Consider the following 19,215-nt stretch of genomic DNA (forward strand, 5'->3'; position numbering starts at 1 on the left):
GTGTTCCTGCTTTACTGACAGTACTTCCTCCGATGGTTCTCTCTACACCGGAGAAAGTTCAGCTCTCTGTGACTTCTTCACACCTTCATTTTACATGAGTTATTATTTTCTGTCTGTACATTACATGTGTGATATATTTATGATTTTCCAGGGTTTCTGGAAGATGATGTTTGGACTCAAACACAAAACTCAGCAACAGAGCAGGTAAGATAAAAGTTTTTTTTAATTACTTTTTTGATTCAAAGCAGAGGTCGATAACAAGTCAGCAGAATCCAAAAGGGAAGCAGCAGGATCAGAGACTTCAACACAATGACCATGGAGCACAGTAGAAAGTCTGGCAGTGGACTGGTGTTTGTGAATGAGAAGTCCTTCATGTTGAAAATATTCTGTGATTTTATCAGGGAGCGATGATGACGAAGGTGGACCTGCTGAACACTCTGGACGATTTGAAAAATGAGGAATTCAAGCACTTCAAGTGGTGTCTGCAGGAGCCTGATATTCTGGAAGAGCACCAAGCCATCAAAGCATCCCGGCTGGAGAATGCAGAGAGACGACACACCGTGGATCTGATGGTGCAGACCTACCAACTTCCTGGAGCTGTGGAGGTCACCAAGAAGCTTTTAAAGACGATCAACAGGAATGATCTGCTGCAGAGTTTACCAGACATCATCTCAGGACCAGAAGGTCAGTCACAGGAAGACAGAAACATGATGTCACTGCAGGGTGAGAGCTGCATTTAGATACTGAAACAAGATATTAACCTGTTCACACAAGATGCATCTCTCACATCCAGACTGTGGAGGTCACACAGAAATGTTACATTCATGTTATTTATTAGTTTTAATACTGAAGAACTTCCACATTCACACGGACCTCCATCTGTCCTCCATGATTAACACAAACATCTCTGCTTTCACTGTCAGTGGAAAAGTCTTCACTTCCTCTCTGATACAGCAGGAATTGATGGGAGCAATAAGCCACAGGATTCATCTATATGTATACATTTAATTTTTTTTATTTTTGCAGAACCTTTTTCCTTCCACACACTTCCCCGTCCTCCTCGTCCTCATCATGCTTACCTCGGTGTTGATGGCAGACAGATTGAAGGTAAAGCTGCTATATTCTTTAGTATGTGTGGAACACCTGAACTAAGCCACCAAATTACCAAAAGAGTGCTGCCAGGCCTTCAGACACATTTGACTGCACTGCTTTATTCATGAAAACAGAGGCCCTAATCTCTCTTTCTCTGTATCTCTTTGGATATCTGTGATGTTGGGAACACCTTAGAGAACAGAAGAGCTTCCTCCTGTCACACTCTTCGTTGTTCTCCTCGTCCTCATCATGCGTACCTCGGTGGTGACGGCAGACAGACTGAAGGTAAAGCTGCTGCTGGTTTGTGTGGAACACCTGAAAAACAAAGCTACATTCTGGGAATTTTAATTCTGTATTGGCTCTTGATTCACAATCAAATCTCAACTGAATAAATAGAGGAGCATTATTAAGGCTCTTCCTCAAGTTCACTGTAGATCAAACCATTGAGTGGGATTCCACTGAAAGCCAATCTGAAACATCAGTGAGAGTGAAACTAAGGGGTGTTGATGAAGGCCACTGACTGTGTGAGAGGAAATCAGTGATTTCCTTTCATGTGGAATCATCTTCCAGTCTTGTGAAATCAAATAGTAATTTACTGACCAACATCACAGCTTCAGAGTTTGTTGTAAAAACATTTTCTTCACCCAGGTGATGTTTACTAACAAAGACCACGCCAACTAAGATATGAGTTTAAATATTTATTATGTGGAAGGAAAAAGGGTTGAGGGGATGAGGGTTAAAGGGATGAACGGTCGAAAGGTTGAAGAGGTTGGATGAGGGGTTAGGGTTGAGGGGTCGTAGGGTTGGGAGGGAGAAGTGAGGGTCATGGGGATGGGGGAAGGGATGGGATGTAAGATAGGGGAGGAAAAATAGAGGTATAGTGTGTGGTGTGGATGAAAGTTGAAGCCGGGTGCCGGGTCGATGAGGAGGCTCAGGATGCCGTACTCGTCTTCTAGTTGGGTGTGTGGAGGGAACCATGGCGGGATGAGACTCTGGGTGGGCGAGCTGTCTCGATGTCTAGTTCGAGTTGCAGACCCCAAAAAGTCTTCTAGAGGACGGAGGCACGTGAGCATTTATAATATCAGTAGTGCTGTGGTGGATGTAAGTTTAAGCAGGTGCCGATGTGGAATGAATGAAGATGAGTGTGTCGGGAGAGTGGACAGATATGTCAGATATGGTGGGGAGTTGTGATGGTTCATTGTAAGAAGAGGAAGTGGCAGGCAGGCAATGGTCCTGCCGGATATTTTCGAAGCAGATTGACGATCGGAAAGTTGGCAGCGGTTTTGCGGCCGGTCGCGGCCATTCCACCGGTGGCCTTGGCCTTGGACCTCAAGAGGGATGGAAAGGGGGCGGTGGGGAGGAGCAGCGGCTCCGGATCACCGGGAGCAGGATCTTGCCCTGGAGAAGTAGAGAAGTGATTGCCTGATGACGGTGGCGCTGTCAGAGGAAAAGAGGCCGAGGGCTCCGGGAAGCTGGGATGACTGAGCGTGGCTGTGGTATATAAGAAATGAGACGAAGCGGGATAGAGCGGATAGGGTGTGACTTAAGTACTGATTGTGCGGAAATTGAGAAGGTATGAGGCGTGGACTCTTTGTTATAAAACTTCATATCTTTACAGCCACCTGAAGGTATCTGTTCCATTTGCAGTCTCTAGTTAGAGAGATGTCACTGTTGAGCCACAACTACGCACAGCAGACCTGATGATTGACCAATACCAGGTGGTCTTTGACCGCAGATGGTTATTGTTAGGATCATTGTGAAGTTAAATAAAATTGTCCACCATTATTCACAGAAAAAATGAGAATAGCAGTTGTTCAGCAGCTCCAGAAACATACATTTAATTTTAAGATATTTGATCAGGTGTATTTATGTGTGTATGTCACAGACAGAAAACAGAAAAGCCCTGGATTAAAACAGGGTGAAAGTAGTGAATGTGATTGGACTTGACTGTCACAGCCTCTAACATGCCCACCTATAATGTGTGATAACATATTCTTTCTGATCCTACCTTATATCCAAGCACCCAACTGGTGCACCGGGTGAACCAGCCACCAAGTTACCAAAAGAGTGCTGCCAGGCTTTAAGACACACTTGACTGCACTGCTTTATTCATGAAAACAGAGGTCTAATCTCTCTTTCTCTGTACCTCAGTGGATGTCTATGATGTTGGGAACACCTTCGAGAACAGAAGAGCGTCCTCCTTGCACACTCTTCCCTTTCCTCGTCGTCCTCATCATGCGTACCCCGGTGGTGACAGCAGACAGACTGAAGGTAAAGCTGCTGTATTCTCTGGTTTGTGTGGAACACCTGAAAGACAAAGCTAAACTTTTTAAGTGGGTGGATTTCTTTAAGGGATACATTAGAAAAGCAGTGCTGTCTGGATTATGCATTTTATCAACATAATAAGAAACTTCACGATGATACTAAAAATCTGACCTATCATCATCATCATCATCATCATCATCATCATCATCAACATCAATGATTTTACACATGTCGGATTATTATGAAGATGTGTTTCTGAGTTTTTCTGTCGCTCTGTGCTTTTCCTCCTGTGTTCCTGTGCTCCTCCTCAGCCTTCTCTACACACCTGTCTAGTATCAGCCTTCTCAGCCCTGCATTGCCGTCATTGTTTTTCCCAGCCAATCAGCTCCTTTTCTGTTCTCCTGTGTTATTACCTTATTCCAATGACCTGAGTTTCTACTGCCATCTCCCCACCTCCATCTCATGCCCTTGTTAGTGTTGTCTGTTCTGCTCAGTTTTACTCTTACTTTGTCTGCTCATCTGAACCTCATATAAAGAGTTATTCCTCATTTCCTGCCTGCCCTGCATCTGGGTCCACCTGCTCTGCTCCACTCTTCATGACAGAGTCAGATTTTAAAGTGTGAGTATATATTGGTACTTCCTGGAGGCAGTAGTACCAGTACCAGATTTTACTACCTTGGAATCACAGTGGCAACTGTTTTATCTTTAATTGTGATAATACTGAAGTACAGAGTTGAAATTTACATTATAAAATCCACTAGGAAAGTGTGCTTACATGTATGTGATTGGCCAACATAGCACCATGGTGGATGACATTGAGTTGAGGCAAAAGTTGAGCACAGTTCAACTTTTTTTTTCTCAATGACGACTGCAGTGCTTTGCCAAGCCCTCTGTGATGGCACACAGCATCAACACACTGACTTCATTCAAATGAATGAAAGGGCTGCATTTTTTCATGAGGATTAGTCTGGATGACCCCTAAATCTTTGTTTTTTTCTATGTATGTTTGACACAGGTGTGATTCCAGTACCAGAACCACGACACATCTCATATTACCAAGACGGTCTTCAGTCAAACCTCAATGACCGCTTTATGTGTGCACCACAGGGGTGGACTGCAGATAAGCAACATATGGTTGATAGCTACACAGAGCTGTACATCACAGCAGGTGGTGATGTACACATCAACCCACAGCATGAGATCATGCAGATTGAGGCAGCAGGGAAGCCAGCAGACACAGAGAAACCAATTCAACCCAGTGACATGTTCAAAGACCCTTCTGGAGAATATAAACCCATCAGAACAGTTCTGACCAATGGAATCGCAGGAATTGGAAAAACGTTCCTTGTACATAAGTTTGTGTTGGACTGGGCTGAAGGACGAGCCAATCAAGATGTGCATCTCATTTTCCCCTTCACCTTCCGTCAGCTGAATCCACTAAAGGAGGAAAAGTTTAGTTTGGCAGAGCTCATTCATGAATGCATCCCAGAAACTAAAGACATCAAGGAGGAGGCTCTAAATCACATCTTTACAACTCTGCAGTCATCAGGAAACACCAACTTTGACAAGAGTCCATTCAGACTTCTGTTTGTTTTGGAAGGACTGGATGAGAGCCGCCTTCAACTGGACTTTAATGGAAAAGGTATTCGCTCCATTGATGTAACAAAGTCAACTAGAGTAGAAGTACTGCTGAGAAACCTCATCAATGGGAAACTACTACGCTCAGCTCGCATCTGGATAACCACACGACCTGCAGCAGCCAATCAGATCCCTCGAGACTTTGTTGACAACATGACAGAGGTCAGAGGATTCACTGACCGACAGAAGAAGGAGTACTTCAGGAAGAGATTCAGAGATGAGAAGCAGGCCAGAACCATCATCTCCCACATCAAGACATCACAAAGCCTCCACATCATGTGCCACATGCCAGTCTTCTGCTGGATCACTGCTACAGTTCTGGAGGATGTGTTGAGCAGAGAGAGAGGAGAGCTGCCCAAGACCCTGACTGAGATGTACACAGAATTCCTGGTGTTTCAGATTGATCGGACAAAAGATAGATATGGACCAGAAAAGTGCATTCAGTACGTTAAATCATTGGCAGAACTGGCTTTCCACCAGTTGGAAAAGGGCAACCTGATCTTCAACGAGAAAGACCTGAAAGAGAGTGGCATTGATGTCAGTGGAGCCTCAGTGTGCTCAGGAGTCTTCACACAGATCTTTAAAGTGGAACGTGGGAAGAAGAAAAATTACAAAAAGATGTTCAGCTTTGTTCATCTGAGTGTTCAGGAGTTTCTTGCTGCTCTCCATGTGAAGATGTCACTCATCAACAGCAACAAAAATGTGATGCCTTTACCACGACCAATACTCCAACACCTGCGACTACTTTTAAGGAAAACCTCTACAACAAAGATCCACAGGATTGCCATCGTAAATGCCTTACAGAGTCCAAATGGACACCTGGACTTGTTCCTTCGCTTCCTCCTGGGTCTTTCACTGCAGACCAATCAGGATAAACTACAAGACCTGCTGATAAAGACAGAAGGTAGCTCAGAGACCAATCAGAAAACAGTCAAGTACATCAAGAAGAAGCTCAGTGAGAATGTGTCTGCAGAGAGAAGCATCAATCTGTTCCACTGTCTAAATGAACTGAATGATCGTTCTCTAGTGGAGGAGATCCAACAGTTCCTGAGTTCAGGAAGTCTCTCCACAGATGAACTGTCTCCTGCTCAGTGGTCAGCTCTAGTCTTCATCTTACTGTCATCAGAAAAAGATCTGGACGTGTTTGACCTGAAGAAATACTCTGCTTCAGAGGAGGCTCTTCTGAGGCTGCTGCCAGTGGTCAAAGCCTCCAACAAAGCTCTGTAGGTACACAGATAACTGCAGATACTCACTGTACCACATGTGTAGAGTTGTTCCCAAACAATAAATGTAGAGCTTTATTCAACAAATTGATTAGTTGGTTTAATGGAATCCATTTTATTCCATAATATACTTTTCTCAGATTAATGTACCCTAGTTAAATTAGCTCATACAATCTAGTTCTTGTTTTAAACAGACAGCACCTTAACCACCAAGCCGTCTCTATCGAGTTCTTATTGATGATCAAAGCATATCTTTCTAAATTACTGTGATCAAAAGGGTGTGACTTGCACTGTTTAAGTATTGACTTAAATTGTGTAATGTTGTGTGTAATGTTAGATTCCTTCAAAATAATCATCATAAAAATAATCATTTGATTTAAAGTCTCTTATTTGACCAAGATTCTCATGACTTACAGAGAAAAGAACAAACTAAATGTGTGATTCTTTTTACTCTTTAAACAACAGAAACCGTGTCGATGTTTGTCTTTGTCACTAACTCTCATCCAGGTTGAGTGGCTGTGATCTGACTGAGAGAAGCTGTGAAGCTCTGTCTTCAGTTCTCAGTGCCCGGTCCTCCAGTCTGAGAGATCTGGACCTGAGTCACAATGATCTGCAGGATTCAGGAGTGAAGCTGCTGTCATCTGGACTGGAGAGTCCAAACTGTACACTGGAGTCACTCAGGTCAGATCACAATGATGTTCTTGTTGTAGAAATTAAATGGTGTATGGTCAAGTTTCCGTATTGCATGAAATATATGATACAGGCAATATAGTCTCATAAAGTTAAGTAGAGCACATTTTTACAACAACTATACTTACTGTAAGTGTAATAAAACTTTTTGACTAAGACTAATTTATTAAATCACCACAAGCATGCATTTACATCAATGCAGTATTTTCCTCTGTAATGGTAACAAAAACAAGCTACATGTATCTGCTGAAACTGAATCTATTAATTCTCTTGCACAGCAATAAAAAAGAACCACTAATAGTTTTGATAAAAGTACTGGACTAATAAAGAGTTTTGATAAGAGTGGGATTAATATTCACCTTCAGTCATGTGTGTTGTTGATGTATGTAGTTGTAACATATTAGCTCAATGAAATATCATTAATATCAGTTCAGGATTCAACTTCTTTTTAAAGAGATGAGCATTTGAATATTGATGAACATATAAGTCAACATCTGCCAACCGTCTGGAAGTAAATTTCAAGAAATTACATACTGGTTATTAGTTATTTTCTTATCTATTCTTAATTGTATGGATCATTCAGCAGATCAATATGTCAACCGATCTGTGTGTGTGTGTGTCTCCAGACTGGCATTCTGTCTGGTCAAAAAGGAAGGCTGTGCTTCTCTGGCCTCAGCTCTGAGCTCCAACCCCTCCCATCTGAGAGAGCTGGACCTGAGCTACAATCATCCAGGAGACTCAGGAGTGAAGCTACTGTCTGCTGGACTTAAGGATCGACACTGGAGACTGGACACTCTCAGGTATGAACTGTCAACAATGTGTTCCCAACTAATCAAAGTAGAAGTTTACTAGATTAATGGATTAGATTGTTTAATGGAACATCCATTATATTGTTTCATCAGTGGTATTATACCTCTTCAGGTGGATTTATATGTAAAAGCAAATCAAAGCGATCAAGGCATATTTGTCTAAATGACTGTAATCGAAATGGCATGACTTTCATATTTGAAATATTTACTTATCTTGTATAATGTTATTTTCCCTTGAAAAAAATAGTAAAAATAATCACTTGATTATTATTCTCTTAATAGACCAGGATACTAATGACTTAGAGAGAAGACAACTCTGAAGTTGTGATTCTTTTAACTTTTAAAACAGGAAAAGTGTCGATGTTTGTCTTTGTCACTAACTCTCATTCAGGTTGAGTGGCTGTGATCTGACAAAGAGAAGCTGTTCAGCTCTGTCTTCAGTTCTCAGTGCCCGGTCCTCCAGTCTGAGAGATCTGGACCTGAGTCACAATGATCTGCAGGATTCAGGAGTGAAGCTGCTGTCATCTGGACTGGAGAGTCCACGCTGTACACTGGAGTCACTCAGGTCAGATTACAATGATGTTCTTGTTGTACCTTAGAAATTAAATGGTGTATGGTCAAGTTTTTGTATTTCATGAAATATATGATACAGGTAATATACTCTTATAGGCTAAGTAGAATACATTTTCCTATATATTCTTAATCGGATGAAACACTAAGCAGATCAATAAGTCAACCAATCATTGTGTGTGTGTGTGTGTGTGTGTGTGTGTGTGTGTGTGTGTGTGTGTGTGTGTGTGTGTGTATCTGTCTGTCTGTCTCCAGACTGTCAGGTTGTATGATCACAGAGGAAGGCTGTGCTTCTCTGGCCTCAGCTCTGAGTGCCAACCCCTCCCATCTGAGAGAGCTGGACCTGAGCTACAATCATCCAGGAGACTCAGGAGAGAAGATCCTGACTGCTGGACTGGAGGATCCGAGCTGGAGACTGGACACTCTCAGGTATGAACAGACAACAAGAGCTCACACACTGTTTCTCTGCCACACTGACAAGCTGAGGACTGTTGGTTCACAGTCTGTACCAGCAGCACAGTAATCGCTGTGCTGAGGGTCTCTGTTCCCACTGAGGCTGACCTCTGAACTAATATCAGACCAGGATCATGCAGTTATCATGTAGCAGCACCTACAATGCATAACATTCCTGTTTTCACTGCAAATTAGAGCTTCATGATCTTAATTCATGCATTCTGATACTGAATGTTAATTCTCCAGATTTAGTTACTTTACTTTAAAACACTTAACTTTAATACTTGAGGTGTAACGTGCTGTTGTTGTGTTTATCTGATCCCTGATCAGTTCAGACACTGAATGATGTGCGTGAGTCCACAAAGACGAAAAACTGTCTCACTCAAATGTTCATCAGAGTGTTTGTGTTAGTTTAAGTAGTGTTTAACTAGCTGCTAAACACTTAATGTTAAGCTTCACCTGGTGTTTTTGTCAGTTACTAAACAGCTTCTCGTGCATCAGCACCACCTGCTGGACTGGAGGGGAGCTGACTCTGACTTGCACGTAACCATGAAAACAAGGACCGACTATTACAATATTTTATATTTTTTACATGTGATTACATTTAAACAAAGGTTTATTGAAGATAGTCTGGATTTTGTCCAGGTATCATAGTGATGGTGCACAAAAGAAACAATTATATTTCTTAAAGACCGTGTAAAGTGAATTCAGACATTTTCTTCTAAACACATTAAATAGGTCATAAATGTATTTCTAAAAAAGGTTTAAAAAGCATTTCAACCATTTAGATTTGAATTATGGAGCTAGGATTAGCATAAACCCGCCCTGCTGCTGTAGAGGTAGAAATACATTCAGCACACACTACTACTACTACAGTCTACAGTTAGCCAGTTAGCTGAGTTAGCCGCTGAGCTAGCAGCAGAAAGCTTTCAGACATAGCGTCCACATTTCTGGTAGAGGTGGTGACTTTGATTGACAGGTGACACTGGGTAGGGGGCTTCAGCGTTTGGGAGCAGAGAAAGAGGCTGATTTTTACACAACTTTGAAGCCTAATTCCATATATTTGTCGATTTTTTTTAATCATTCAAATTTGGCAGGGTGGTTAACAACACACTTTTCTATGGTATGTCAAACTCAGAACGCATATTTATTCTTACTTTACACGGACTTTAACTAATACACAATTCAAATAGAATAACCAGTGATGCAGCGTCCAGTCGTTCTGAGAGTGAATTAATAGAATAAGGCAGGTAGTGTGATCAGTGATGTGATCCAGTTTGAACCCTACAGACCTCTGAGGTCGGTCAGCTCTGATGTTTCTTCACAGAATCCAAACATGCTGAAGATGCTTTCATGTGTTCATAAATGCAGATGTTTAGTCTTAATGTCGGATCTGAGTGAAGGTTGATGAAGATCATTGATGAGGAACCTTCTGAAGGTTTATTCTGACTTTGTTTCTTCCTCCAGACTGGATCATGGTGGAGAACAGAGGCTGAAACCTGTTCCAAAGAGGTGTAAGTATTCATTTTGAGTCATGAAAACAAGGCAGCACATGTTAAAGTAGTTTCAATAAAAAGCTTGTCCAACTGCATTCAATTATCAGTGTGTTATGAAGTTTATAATCTCATTCAGTGTCATTCTCACTCTGTTAATAAAGCAACAATTAATCTATCAGGTGTGTTGATGATAAACTGCTGCTGTATTGTGTCTTGTTCTCTTCATCAGATGTCTGTGAACTCACAGTGGACAAAAACACAGTGAACAGAAACCTCAAACTGTCTGACAACAACAGGAAGGTGACACATGTGACAGAGAAGCAGCCATATCCTGATCATCCAGACAGATTTCATCACTGGTCTCAGCTGATGTGTACAGAAGGTCTGACTGGTCGCTGTTACTGGGAGGTCGAGTGGAGAGGAGAAGTTCTTATATCAGTGACTTATGGAGGAATCAGCAGGAGAGGATGCAGTTATGACTTTTTGTTTGGAAGGAATGATCAGTCCTGGAGTCTCAGGTGCTCTGCTGGTGGTTACTTTTACTGTCACGATAACAGAGAAAAATTTATCCCCTCCTCCTCCTCCTCCTCCCCTGTCTCTCACAGAGTAGCAGTGTATGTGGACTGTCCTGCTGGCACTCTGTCCTTCTACAGAGTCTCCTCTGACACACTGATCCACCTCCACACCTTCAAAACCACCTTCACTGAACCTCTGTATGCTGGGTTCTGGTTCTGGTCTGGATCTTCAGTGTCTCTGTAGAGGGAAGATTCTCCTCCAGTGTAGAGAAATATTCACATTAATGACAAACACATTTTTTATTAGTCTTACTAATCTGTGGAAGTGTCTCTCTCTATTTTTTTCTCATTTGTTTCTGTACGACACCAAATATGTTAGATTTCAGTCTTTTCTTTTCACTTTGGAATCTGAAAATGTTCTCATGTAAATAAGTATGTATTCCCACTAAAATCAGGTTCCACACACATGCACATGTCCTGATCCTGTCACAGACTGGCTCTGTGCTGCATAGCTGCCATTATCCACCAGATGGCCTCAGATGTCTCTGAATGGTAGAAGGCCTTTGTACATGTGTTTCTGATTTGAGTCATTTGCATTTACAGCCTCTGTGTGCAATGCTTGATGAACAAATTATGACAGTGTTCTAGTCATCAGAGATTTTAATATTCATGTCTGCTGTCCTGATGAAAGACTTTCAAAATCTTATTGACTCTTTCAATGTTGTACAGTCTGTGAGCAGATCCTAAACAAGAGCGTGGGCTCAATAGATCTTGTTTTATTATGTAGTCTAACTGTTTTTAACATTAAAGTATAAAATACAGTTTTCTCTGATCATATGTATGTTTTATTGGAAATCTCTCTCCTCTCTCATATTGGTAAACTGTGTACTCCAGCCTGGTGCTGTTGTAGGTTTAACCCTTCCACTACTATACGGTTATGTACTGCTTTTAAACAAGCTGAGACTCACTCAGGTTCCCTCTGTTTGTCTTATCTGAGGAGTTGACCTCACTATTTTACCACACCTGCCAAAATATCCTGGATACTGTCGCTCCATTTAAAGTCATGCATTCCAAACCTAAATCTGATCCATGTTTTAATGACACCACTCCTGCTGTCAGAGTGCAGAAAAGCTGAACACAAGTGGAAGAAAGCAAAATGACAGGTGTTTTTTGACATTTTAAAAGACAGCTGGTGCAGGTATGGGAATCATTGTGGAGGCCTTACACCGGTAGGCCCAGTGAGCTGTGGTTAACCCTAACCCAACACGCTGTAGCTGAAGAGCAATGCACTGTGATTTGTTGTGAAAAGTGTTCTTATTACCAGCTTTGGACTGCCAGCAGAAAAAAAGTGAAGAGTACGTTATGTTCTGCTCTCACTCTGGAGCTTGTTTTCTGTCCCTTTGTTTGGGATATAATGTTTTAGCTCTATTTGCTCAGGAGTGAACACCTGGTCATTATGGGGGTGTTTTGTTGTGAAATGTGTTGAGGTCGACCGCGGCAGCTAGCTGTCTCACATTGAACACATAAAGAGGGAAAGTTACATTAGTACCTGTTCACTCATTGACAATAAACAAATGATTTAACAAATTTGTTCATTTATTTATCAGTAGAATGAGGTGAGGAGAACTTTACAACCCAGAAAATGTCAGTAGTGTCTGCTACATTTTCACAGGTCTCTATATAGTCTGAGACTGATTCGTATTGTTATTATAAAAATTAAGACATTTAATAAAAAAAATGGATTTGACCTTTTCATTGTCTCTCATTTAGGTTGTGAAGATTTAACTTTATAGAGACACAATTGTTTTTTGTAATTGACAATTACATAATTAACATTTTCTATCTTCTTCCCAGTGGTGTCGGTCCAGACAGATATGATTCAACCTGATATGATTCGTGTCACAGCATCCGAATAAAGCAACGCCTCAAACAGGTAGCAGTCTGAGTGTGTGCAATTTATTTAAACTTTGAATCATTTCTTGGGCCACAAAAGAGGTTACAAACTTTGACAAAACGGTTTCATGATTCCTATTATTATATTCCTAAAAAACAACAAAATGTCAGACTAAACATCTATAAAGTGGTCAACATTGGCATTGAACCACAGCCTGAACCCATCTGACACTGCCAGTGCAGGTGAATGAATTTAGTGTCTGAGTGTGTTAGATGTGAACCAGCAGTCTGTGACAGCTGCAGTAACAGGATGTGGTCGTTGGACTACTGAGAAACTTTTATGTGTCAAAGTCACAACCACATTTCATTGGTGAGACAACACACTAGTCTACTTTTAACCAATAGTTTAGTTCCTGTCTGTAGTGTTCATCTCTTCCTGTTGTGTCTCCGCCTCATAAACTCTCCACAGATTCACTAACCCTAACCCAGTCTGCAGAAGAATCTACAACCAACCAGACGTCAGCTGCTGTTTCTGTGAGTGTTAAATACTTTTCTGTCTCTTCACTGTTTTCAATAGATTGATTTTCTGGGGGAATGTTATAAGTATTCAAATATTTTGCATTGAATTTTCAGTTACATGGATTATGAATTACAAACATTACAATACACAACCATATACACAAACCAGAAGAAAACAAAAAACAACCAAAAAAACATTACACCTTACTACTACATAGAATGGGACGGGGTCAGGGTTATTCCTGTGCAGGCAAGTCCTTGAAATAGTCCATAAATGGCTGCCACACATTATAACATTTCTTAGTACAGCCTTGAGAGGAGTACAGTATCTCAATTTCTCTAGCTTTAAATAGGCCAGTATTTCTTCAAGCCAGCATTTAGCCTTAGGGCTCCTCCAATTAAGAAGAATTAATTTCCTGGCAAGGACTGTGACAAAAGCAACCACATTTGCTTGATTTGCTGAAAGTGTAATCCCTTCAGCTGAGGCACCAAATATTGCCATAATTGGATTGGGGCTGATCCTTTTCTTACAAACACAAGAGATGCCATCAAAGATAGATGAGGGAGCTCAACCTCGAGCACGACCAACACATGTGGGTGTGTGTGGCTTCAGTCTGGTGACATCTTTCACATCTTGGATCTATATTTGGATATAGCTTAGCTAGTCTGCTCCGGGAGAGGTGAAGTCTGTGAAATATCTTGAACTGAATCAGACCATGATACAAATGGAGGATGCGTTCACTCTACTCATTGCCAGTTGCCAGGTCACATCTGGTATCTGCAGGTTAAGATCCTCCTCCCATTTGGTCTTTACATGGTGAAGAGAAGGAGTAGCTACATTTTGGATTGTGTCATATACAAATGAAACAATGGGGAAATGTTTTAAATAATAATTAAATATTCATTGTGCAGAAAAGGTGCTATGCCTAAAAAAAACCCACAAACGAAACCCAGTGTACACGACACACAGTCTAGCATACACCACAGTCGATACTTCAGCACATTACACAGTCTGATGGCAAATGACTTCCTGCAGCGTTCAGAACAGAGCACTGGCCACAACCGTCTAGGGTGCATTCAACCTCATTCACACTTAGATTGATTTTTATAGTGACATTAAATACTAACCACTGGTGGCCATGTCTTGACATGTTCTGTCTCATTATCTTTGCAGTCTAAAGGCCTTTTCTAACTTAATTGATATTGCTTCAGTAATCTATCCATGTGCAATATATTTATGATCATATGGTCATTGTGTTCTGGTGATGTTTGGACTCAAAATTAAGACTAAGCATCAGAGCAGATAAGATAAACATTTAAAACACATTTTTTAAAATCAATGCAGGATCAGAGTCTTCAACACAATGATCATGGAGCACAATAGAAAGTCTGGCTGTGGACTTCATGTTGAAAATATTCTATGATTTTATCAGGGAGAGATGATGACGAAGGAAAACCTGCTGAACACTCTGGAGGAATTGAGAGAGAAGGAATTTGAGGACTTCAAGTGGTTCCTAAAGGATGAAAGTCACCAAGCCATCAAAGCATCCCGGCTGGAGAATGCAGAGAGACGACACACCGTGGATCTGATGGTGCAGACCTACCAACTTCCTGGAGCTGTGGAGGTGACCAAGAAGCTTTTAAAGAAGATCAACAGGAATGATGTGCTGCAGAGTTTACCAGACATCATCTCAGGACCAGAAGGTCAGTCACAGGAAGACAGAAACATGATGTCACTGCAGGGTGAGAGCTGCATTTAGATACTGAAACAAGATTAACCTGTTCACACAAGATGCATCTCTCACATCCAGACTGTGGAGGTCACACAGAAATGTTACATTCATGTTATTTATTAGTTTTAATACTGAAGAACTTCCACATTCACACAGACCTCCATCTGTCCACCATGATTAACACAAACATCTCTGCTTTCACTGTTAGTGGAAAAGTCTTCACTTCCTCTCTGATACAGTCATTCAAATCAGCTTTAAATTTAAATGCTGTGTCATTATTGCTAAAGCTAAATCTGAAAGCAAAATCTTTTTGTGGTGATGTGAAAGGTTATGCCCCACATGCTAATTTAATGCAGGGTTAGGGTTAGGGTTTTCTAAATTATGTATCAACATTGGCAATACACAAACAAGAGATACAGGGACTAACATATAGTGAGTAGTTTGATGTTTAGTGTCTTGTTGAAAAATACTTTTCACAAAAGAAGTCAGGGATCAAACCTTCAGCCCTGTACCTAATGGCCAACCTGCTGTTACACTTGAGCTGCCCATGTCTCCTGAGTGAACAGGGTTTACAGCAATAAATATACAAGGGGAACAGAAGAGACAAATAAGAGGTCTGAGCTCACCTATTTAAAAAGTCAATAGACGGACTTTATATAAATAAAGCTGAAATTAACTGAACTTTAAATCAGGACAAGAGTCAGTGAGGGGAGGTCAGAATTAATAAAAATTAAAAATTATTATCAATTCTATTAAAGACTGTGTAAAGTGAATTCAACATTTTCTTCTAAACACATTAAATAGGTCATAAATGTATTTCTAAAAAGCATTTCAATCATTTAGATTTGAATTGTGGAGCTAGGATTAGCATAAACCCGCCCCTCCTGCTGTAAATACATTCAGTGCACACTACTACTACTACTACTATTATAGTCTACCGTTAGCCAGTTAGCTGCTGAGCTAGCCGCCGAGTTAGCCGCCGGGCTAGCAGCTGAGTTAGCAGCAGAAAACTCTCAGACGTAGCGTCCATGTTTCTGGTAGAGATGGTGACTTTGATTGACAGGTGACACTTGGTAGGGGGCGGGGCTTCAGCGGACTCAGCGGCCACGCCCACAGCGTTTGGGAGCAGAGAAAGAGGCTGATTTTATACAACTTTAAAGCCTAATTTCATATATTTGGGGATTTTTTTAATCATTCAAATTTGGCAGGGTGGTTAACAACACACTTTTCTGTGGTATCAGGACCTCGGTTTAGCATCTGATCTGAAGGACAACATCTCCTACAGCTCAGTGTCCTAGTCACTGCACTGGGGAATTGGGATGTATTAGGACCAGGGGGAAGACTGCCCCCTACTGGCCACTTACAGCAGCAACCCAATTTTTCCCAAAAGGTCTCCCATCCCAGAACTAACCTAAAACCCACGCTTGCTTATCTTCAGTGACTCAGCAGATACAGGGTACATGTTGGTATGGCTGCTGACATTCTCACCTATGCACAGCAACATTCAGTTTGTTATTCTACAGAAACAAACCATGCCTTTACTACTGCTTGTGAAAAAAGACTGTGCATCTTGTATGTTCTTTTATTTAGGTCACACAGATGTGATTGTTCCAGTACCAGAACCACAACCCATCTCACATTACCAAGACAACCTTCAGTCAAACCTCCAGGATACATTTATGTGCATGCAAGAGGGTTGGGCACAGAAGAAGGATGAGCAACGCCTGGATGATATCTACACAGAGCTGTACATCACAGCTGGGGGTGATGTATACATCAACACACAGCATGAGGTCAGACAGATTGAGACAGCAAGGAAACCAGCAAACACAGTTAAGCTCAGTGACATTTTTAAAATCCCCTCTGGAAGATATAAACCCATCAGAACAGTTCTGACCAATGGAATCGCAGGAATTGGCAAAACATTCCTTGTGCACAAGTTTGTGTTTGACTGGGCTGAACGACGAACCAATCAAGATGTGCATCTCATTTTCCCCTTCACCTTCCGTCAGCTGAATTTACTGAAAGGACAAAAGTTTAGATTGGCAGAGCTCATTCATGAATGCATCAGGGAGACCAGAGACATCAAGGAGGAGGCTCTAAATCACATCTTTACAACTCTGCAGTCATCAGGAAACACCAACTTTGACAAGAGTCAATACAAACTTCTGTTTGTGTTTGATGGACTGGATGAGAGTCGCCTTCATCTGGATTTTAATGTCAATGATATTGGCAATCTTGATGTAACAAAGTCAACTGATGTGGAAGTCCTGCTGAGGCAACTCATCAACAGAAAAGAGTTAAGCTCAGCTCGCATCTGGATAACCACACGACCTGCAGCAGCCAGTCAGATCCCTCAAGACTTTGTTGACAGCATGACAGAGGTCAGAGGGTTCACTGACCCACAGAAGGAGGAGTACTTCAGGAAGAGATTCAGAGATGAGGAGCAGGCCAGCACCATCATCTCTCACATCAAGACATCACGAAGCCTCCACATCATGTGCCACATCCCAGTCTTCTGCTGGATCACTGCTACAGTTCTGGAGGATGTGTTGAGCAGAGAGGGAGGAGAGCTGCCCAAGACCCTGACTGAGATGTACATCCACTTCCTGGTGTTTCAGATTGATCGGACAAAAGACAAATATGGACCAGATAAATGCTTGCAGTACATTAAGTCATTATCAAAACTGGCTTTCAACCAGTTGGAAAAGGGCAACCTGATCTTCTATGAGAAAGACCTGAGAGAGAGTGGCATTGATGTCAGTGGAGCCTCAGTGTGCTCAGGAGTGTTCACACAGATCTTTAAAGAGGAGCGTGGAAAGAAGAATGATGAAAAGATGTTCAGCTTTGTCCATCTGAGCATTCAGGAGTTTCTGGCAGCTTTCTATGTAGAGAGGTCTCTAATTAACAGAAACAAGAATGTCATGTCTGAGCCAGGGCAAACTTGTGCAAACCATGTACAAATGGTTTTCTGTAAACCATCTGTGAGAGAGCTCCACAGGTTTGCTATTGACAAGGCCTTACAGAGTCCAAATGGACACCTGGACTTGTTCCTTCGCTTCCTCCTGGGTCTTTCATTGCAGACCAATCAGACTCTCCTACGAGGCCTACTAAAAAAGAAAAGAAGCTCACAGACCAATCAGAAAACAGTCAAGTACATCAAGAAGAAGCTCAGTGAGAATCTGTCTGCAGAGAGAAGCATCAATCTGTTCCACTGTCTGAATGAACTGAATGATCGTTCTCTAGTGGAGGAGATCCAACAGTTCCTGAGATCAGGAAGTCTCTCCACAGATGAACTGTCTCCTGCTCAGTGGTCAGCTCTGGTCTTCATCTTACTGTCATCAGAAAAAGATCTGGACGTGTTTGACCTGAAGAAATACTCTGCTTCAGAGGAGGCTCTTCTGAGGCTGCTGCCAGTGGTCAAAGCCTCCAACAAAGCTCTGTAAGTACAGACTGCAGATACTGAGATTGTATTTAGACCAAATCAAGCGTTGCATCAAAAAACGCCAGTGATTCCATTCATTTGAATGAGGGTAGTCGGCTTAGGCAGGATTTTGGCTGGAGTTCCACTTTGAAAATTGAGTTAACTTTTGGAGAAACGCAACTCAACATTGCAGTAGCCAACAATAACAGTGACAAAGCCAGTGAGACAGATCAATAAATTGTTACTTTTTGATTTGTGGTTACGTTCAAGAGCACAAACATGCCCACACAACTCTGCTCTGCAACACAACACCTAATTTGGTCTGAAACTAGATCATGTGTAGAGTTGTTTTCAATGAATGAGTGTTGAGCTTCAGTCAACAAATTAATTAGTTGGTGTAATGGAGTCATCTATTGTGTTAGACGTCTTCAAATGAACGTAGTCTTGTCAAATGAGCTCATACGATGTAGTTTCTTGGGGCATTTTATGCTTTTTATGCTTGATATTGTAGTACATGTAGCTCTTAACCCCTAAACTATTTACTTAAACCAGACATGGAATCTTGATGAGTGAATTATTCAAGTTGAAAATATTTGATTTTATAAAAATTATATTAATTGATCAAAGACCCTAATGAGAGAGAGGGAAGGCAACTCTAAAATGGATTGTTTTTACTTTGAAAACAACAGAAACAGTGTTAATCTTTATCACTAACTCTCCCTCAGGTTAAGCGGCTGTAATCTGTCAGAGAGAAGCTGTGCAGCTCTGTCTTCAGTTCTCAGCTCCCAGTCCTCTAGTCTGAGAGAGCTGGACCTGAGTAACAACGACCTGCAGGATTCAGGAATGAAGCTGCTCTCTTCGGGACTGGAGAATCCACACTGTACACTGGCGACCC

The 19,215-nt window shown here is 41.5% G+C and overlaps 2 protein-coding genes across 2 annotated transcripts in view; both read left to right on the forward strand.

Annotated features, from left to right (window-relative positions):
* Nucleotides 1–410: 410 nt before the first annotated feature.
* LOC128375991 (NACHT, LRR and PYD domains-containing protein 12-like) lies at nucleotides 411–10,995 on the forward strand. The gene is made up of 6 exons (XM_053336380.1): nucleotides 411–684; nucleotides 4,373–6,218; nucleotides 6,726–6,899; nucleotides 8,543–8,716; nucleotides 10,208–10,254; nucleotides 10,466–10,995. The coding sequence occupies exons 1-6, from the start codon at nucleotides 411–413 to the stop codon at nucleotides 10,993–10,995; spliced, it is 3,045 nt and encodes a 1,014-aa protein (XP_053192355.1).
* Nucleotides 10,996–14,605: 3,610 nt separating this feature from the next.
* The window catches only part of LOC128377823 (NACHT, LRR and PYD domains-containing protein 12-like), a 419,396-nt gene continuing 414,786 nt past the window's right edge, over nucleotides 14,606–19,215 (forward strand). The window contains exons 1-2 of the mRNA XM_053337597.1: nucleotides 14,606–14,867; nucleotides 16,487–18,338. Coding sequence (XP_053193572.1) covers nucleotides 14,606–14,867; nucleotides 16,487–18,338 — 2,114 coding nt within the window. The remainder of the gene's footprint in view (nucleotides 14,868–16,486; nucleotides 18,339–19,215) is intronic.

The sequence above is a fragment of the Scomber japonicus genome, chromosome 2, assembly GCF_027409825.1.
Source record: "Scomber japonicus isolate fScoJap1 chromosome 2, fScoJap1.pri, whole genome shotgun sequence".
NCBI classification, from domain to species: domain Eukaryota; kingdom Metazoa; phylum Chordata; class Actinopteri; order Scombriformes; family Scombridae; genus Scomber; species Scomber japonicus.

Bases quoted from the DNA above. Each gene is read 5' to 3' on its own strand.
- LOC128375991 (XM_053336380.1), top strand. From the start codon at position 411: ATGACGAAGGTGGACCTGCTGAACACTCTGGACGATTTGAAAAATGAG. The intron at 6,219-6,725 runs GTAGGTACACAG...ACTCTCATCCAG, and splicing joins AAAGCCTCCAACAAAGCTCT to GTTGAGTGGCTGTGATCTGA. The intron at 6,900-8,542 runs GTCAGATCACAA...GTCTGTCTCCAG, and splicing joins TGTACACTGGAGTCACTCAG to ACTGTCAGGTTGTATGATCA.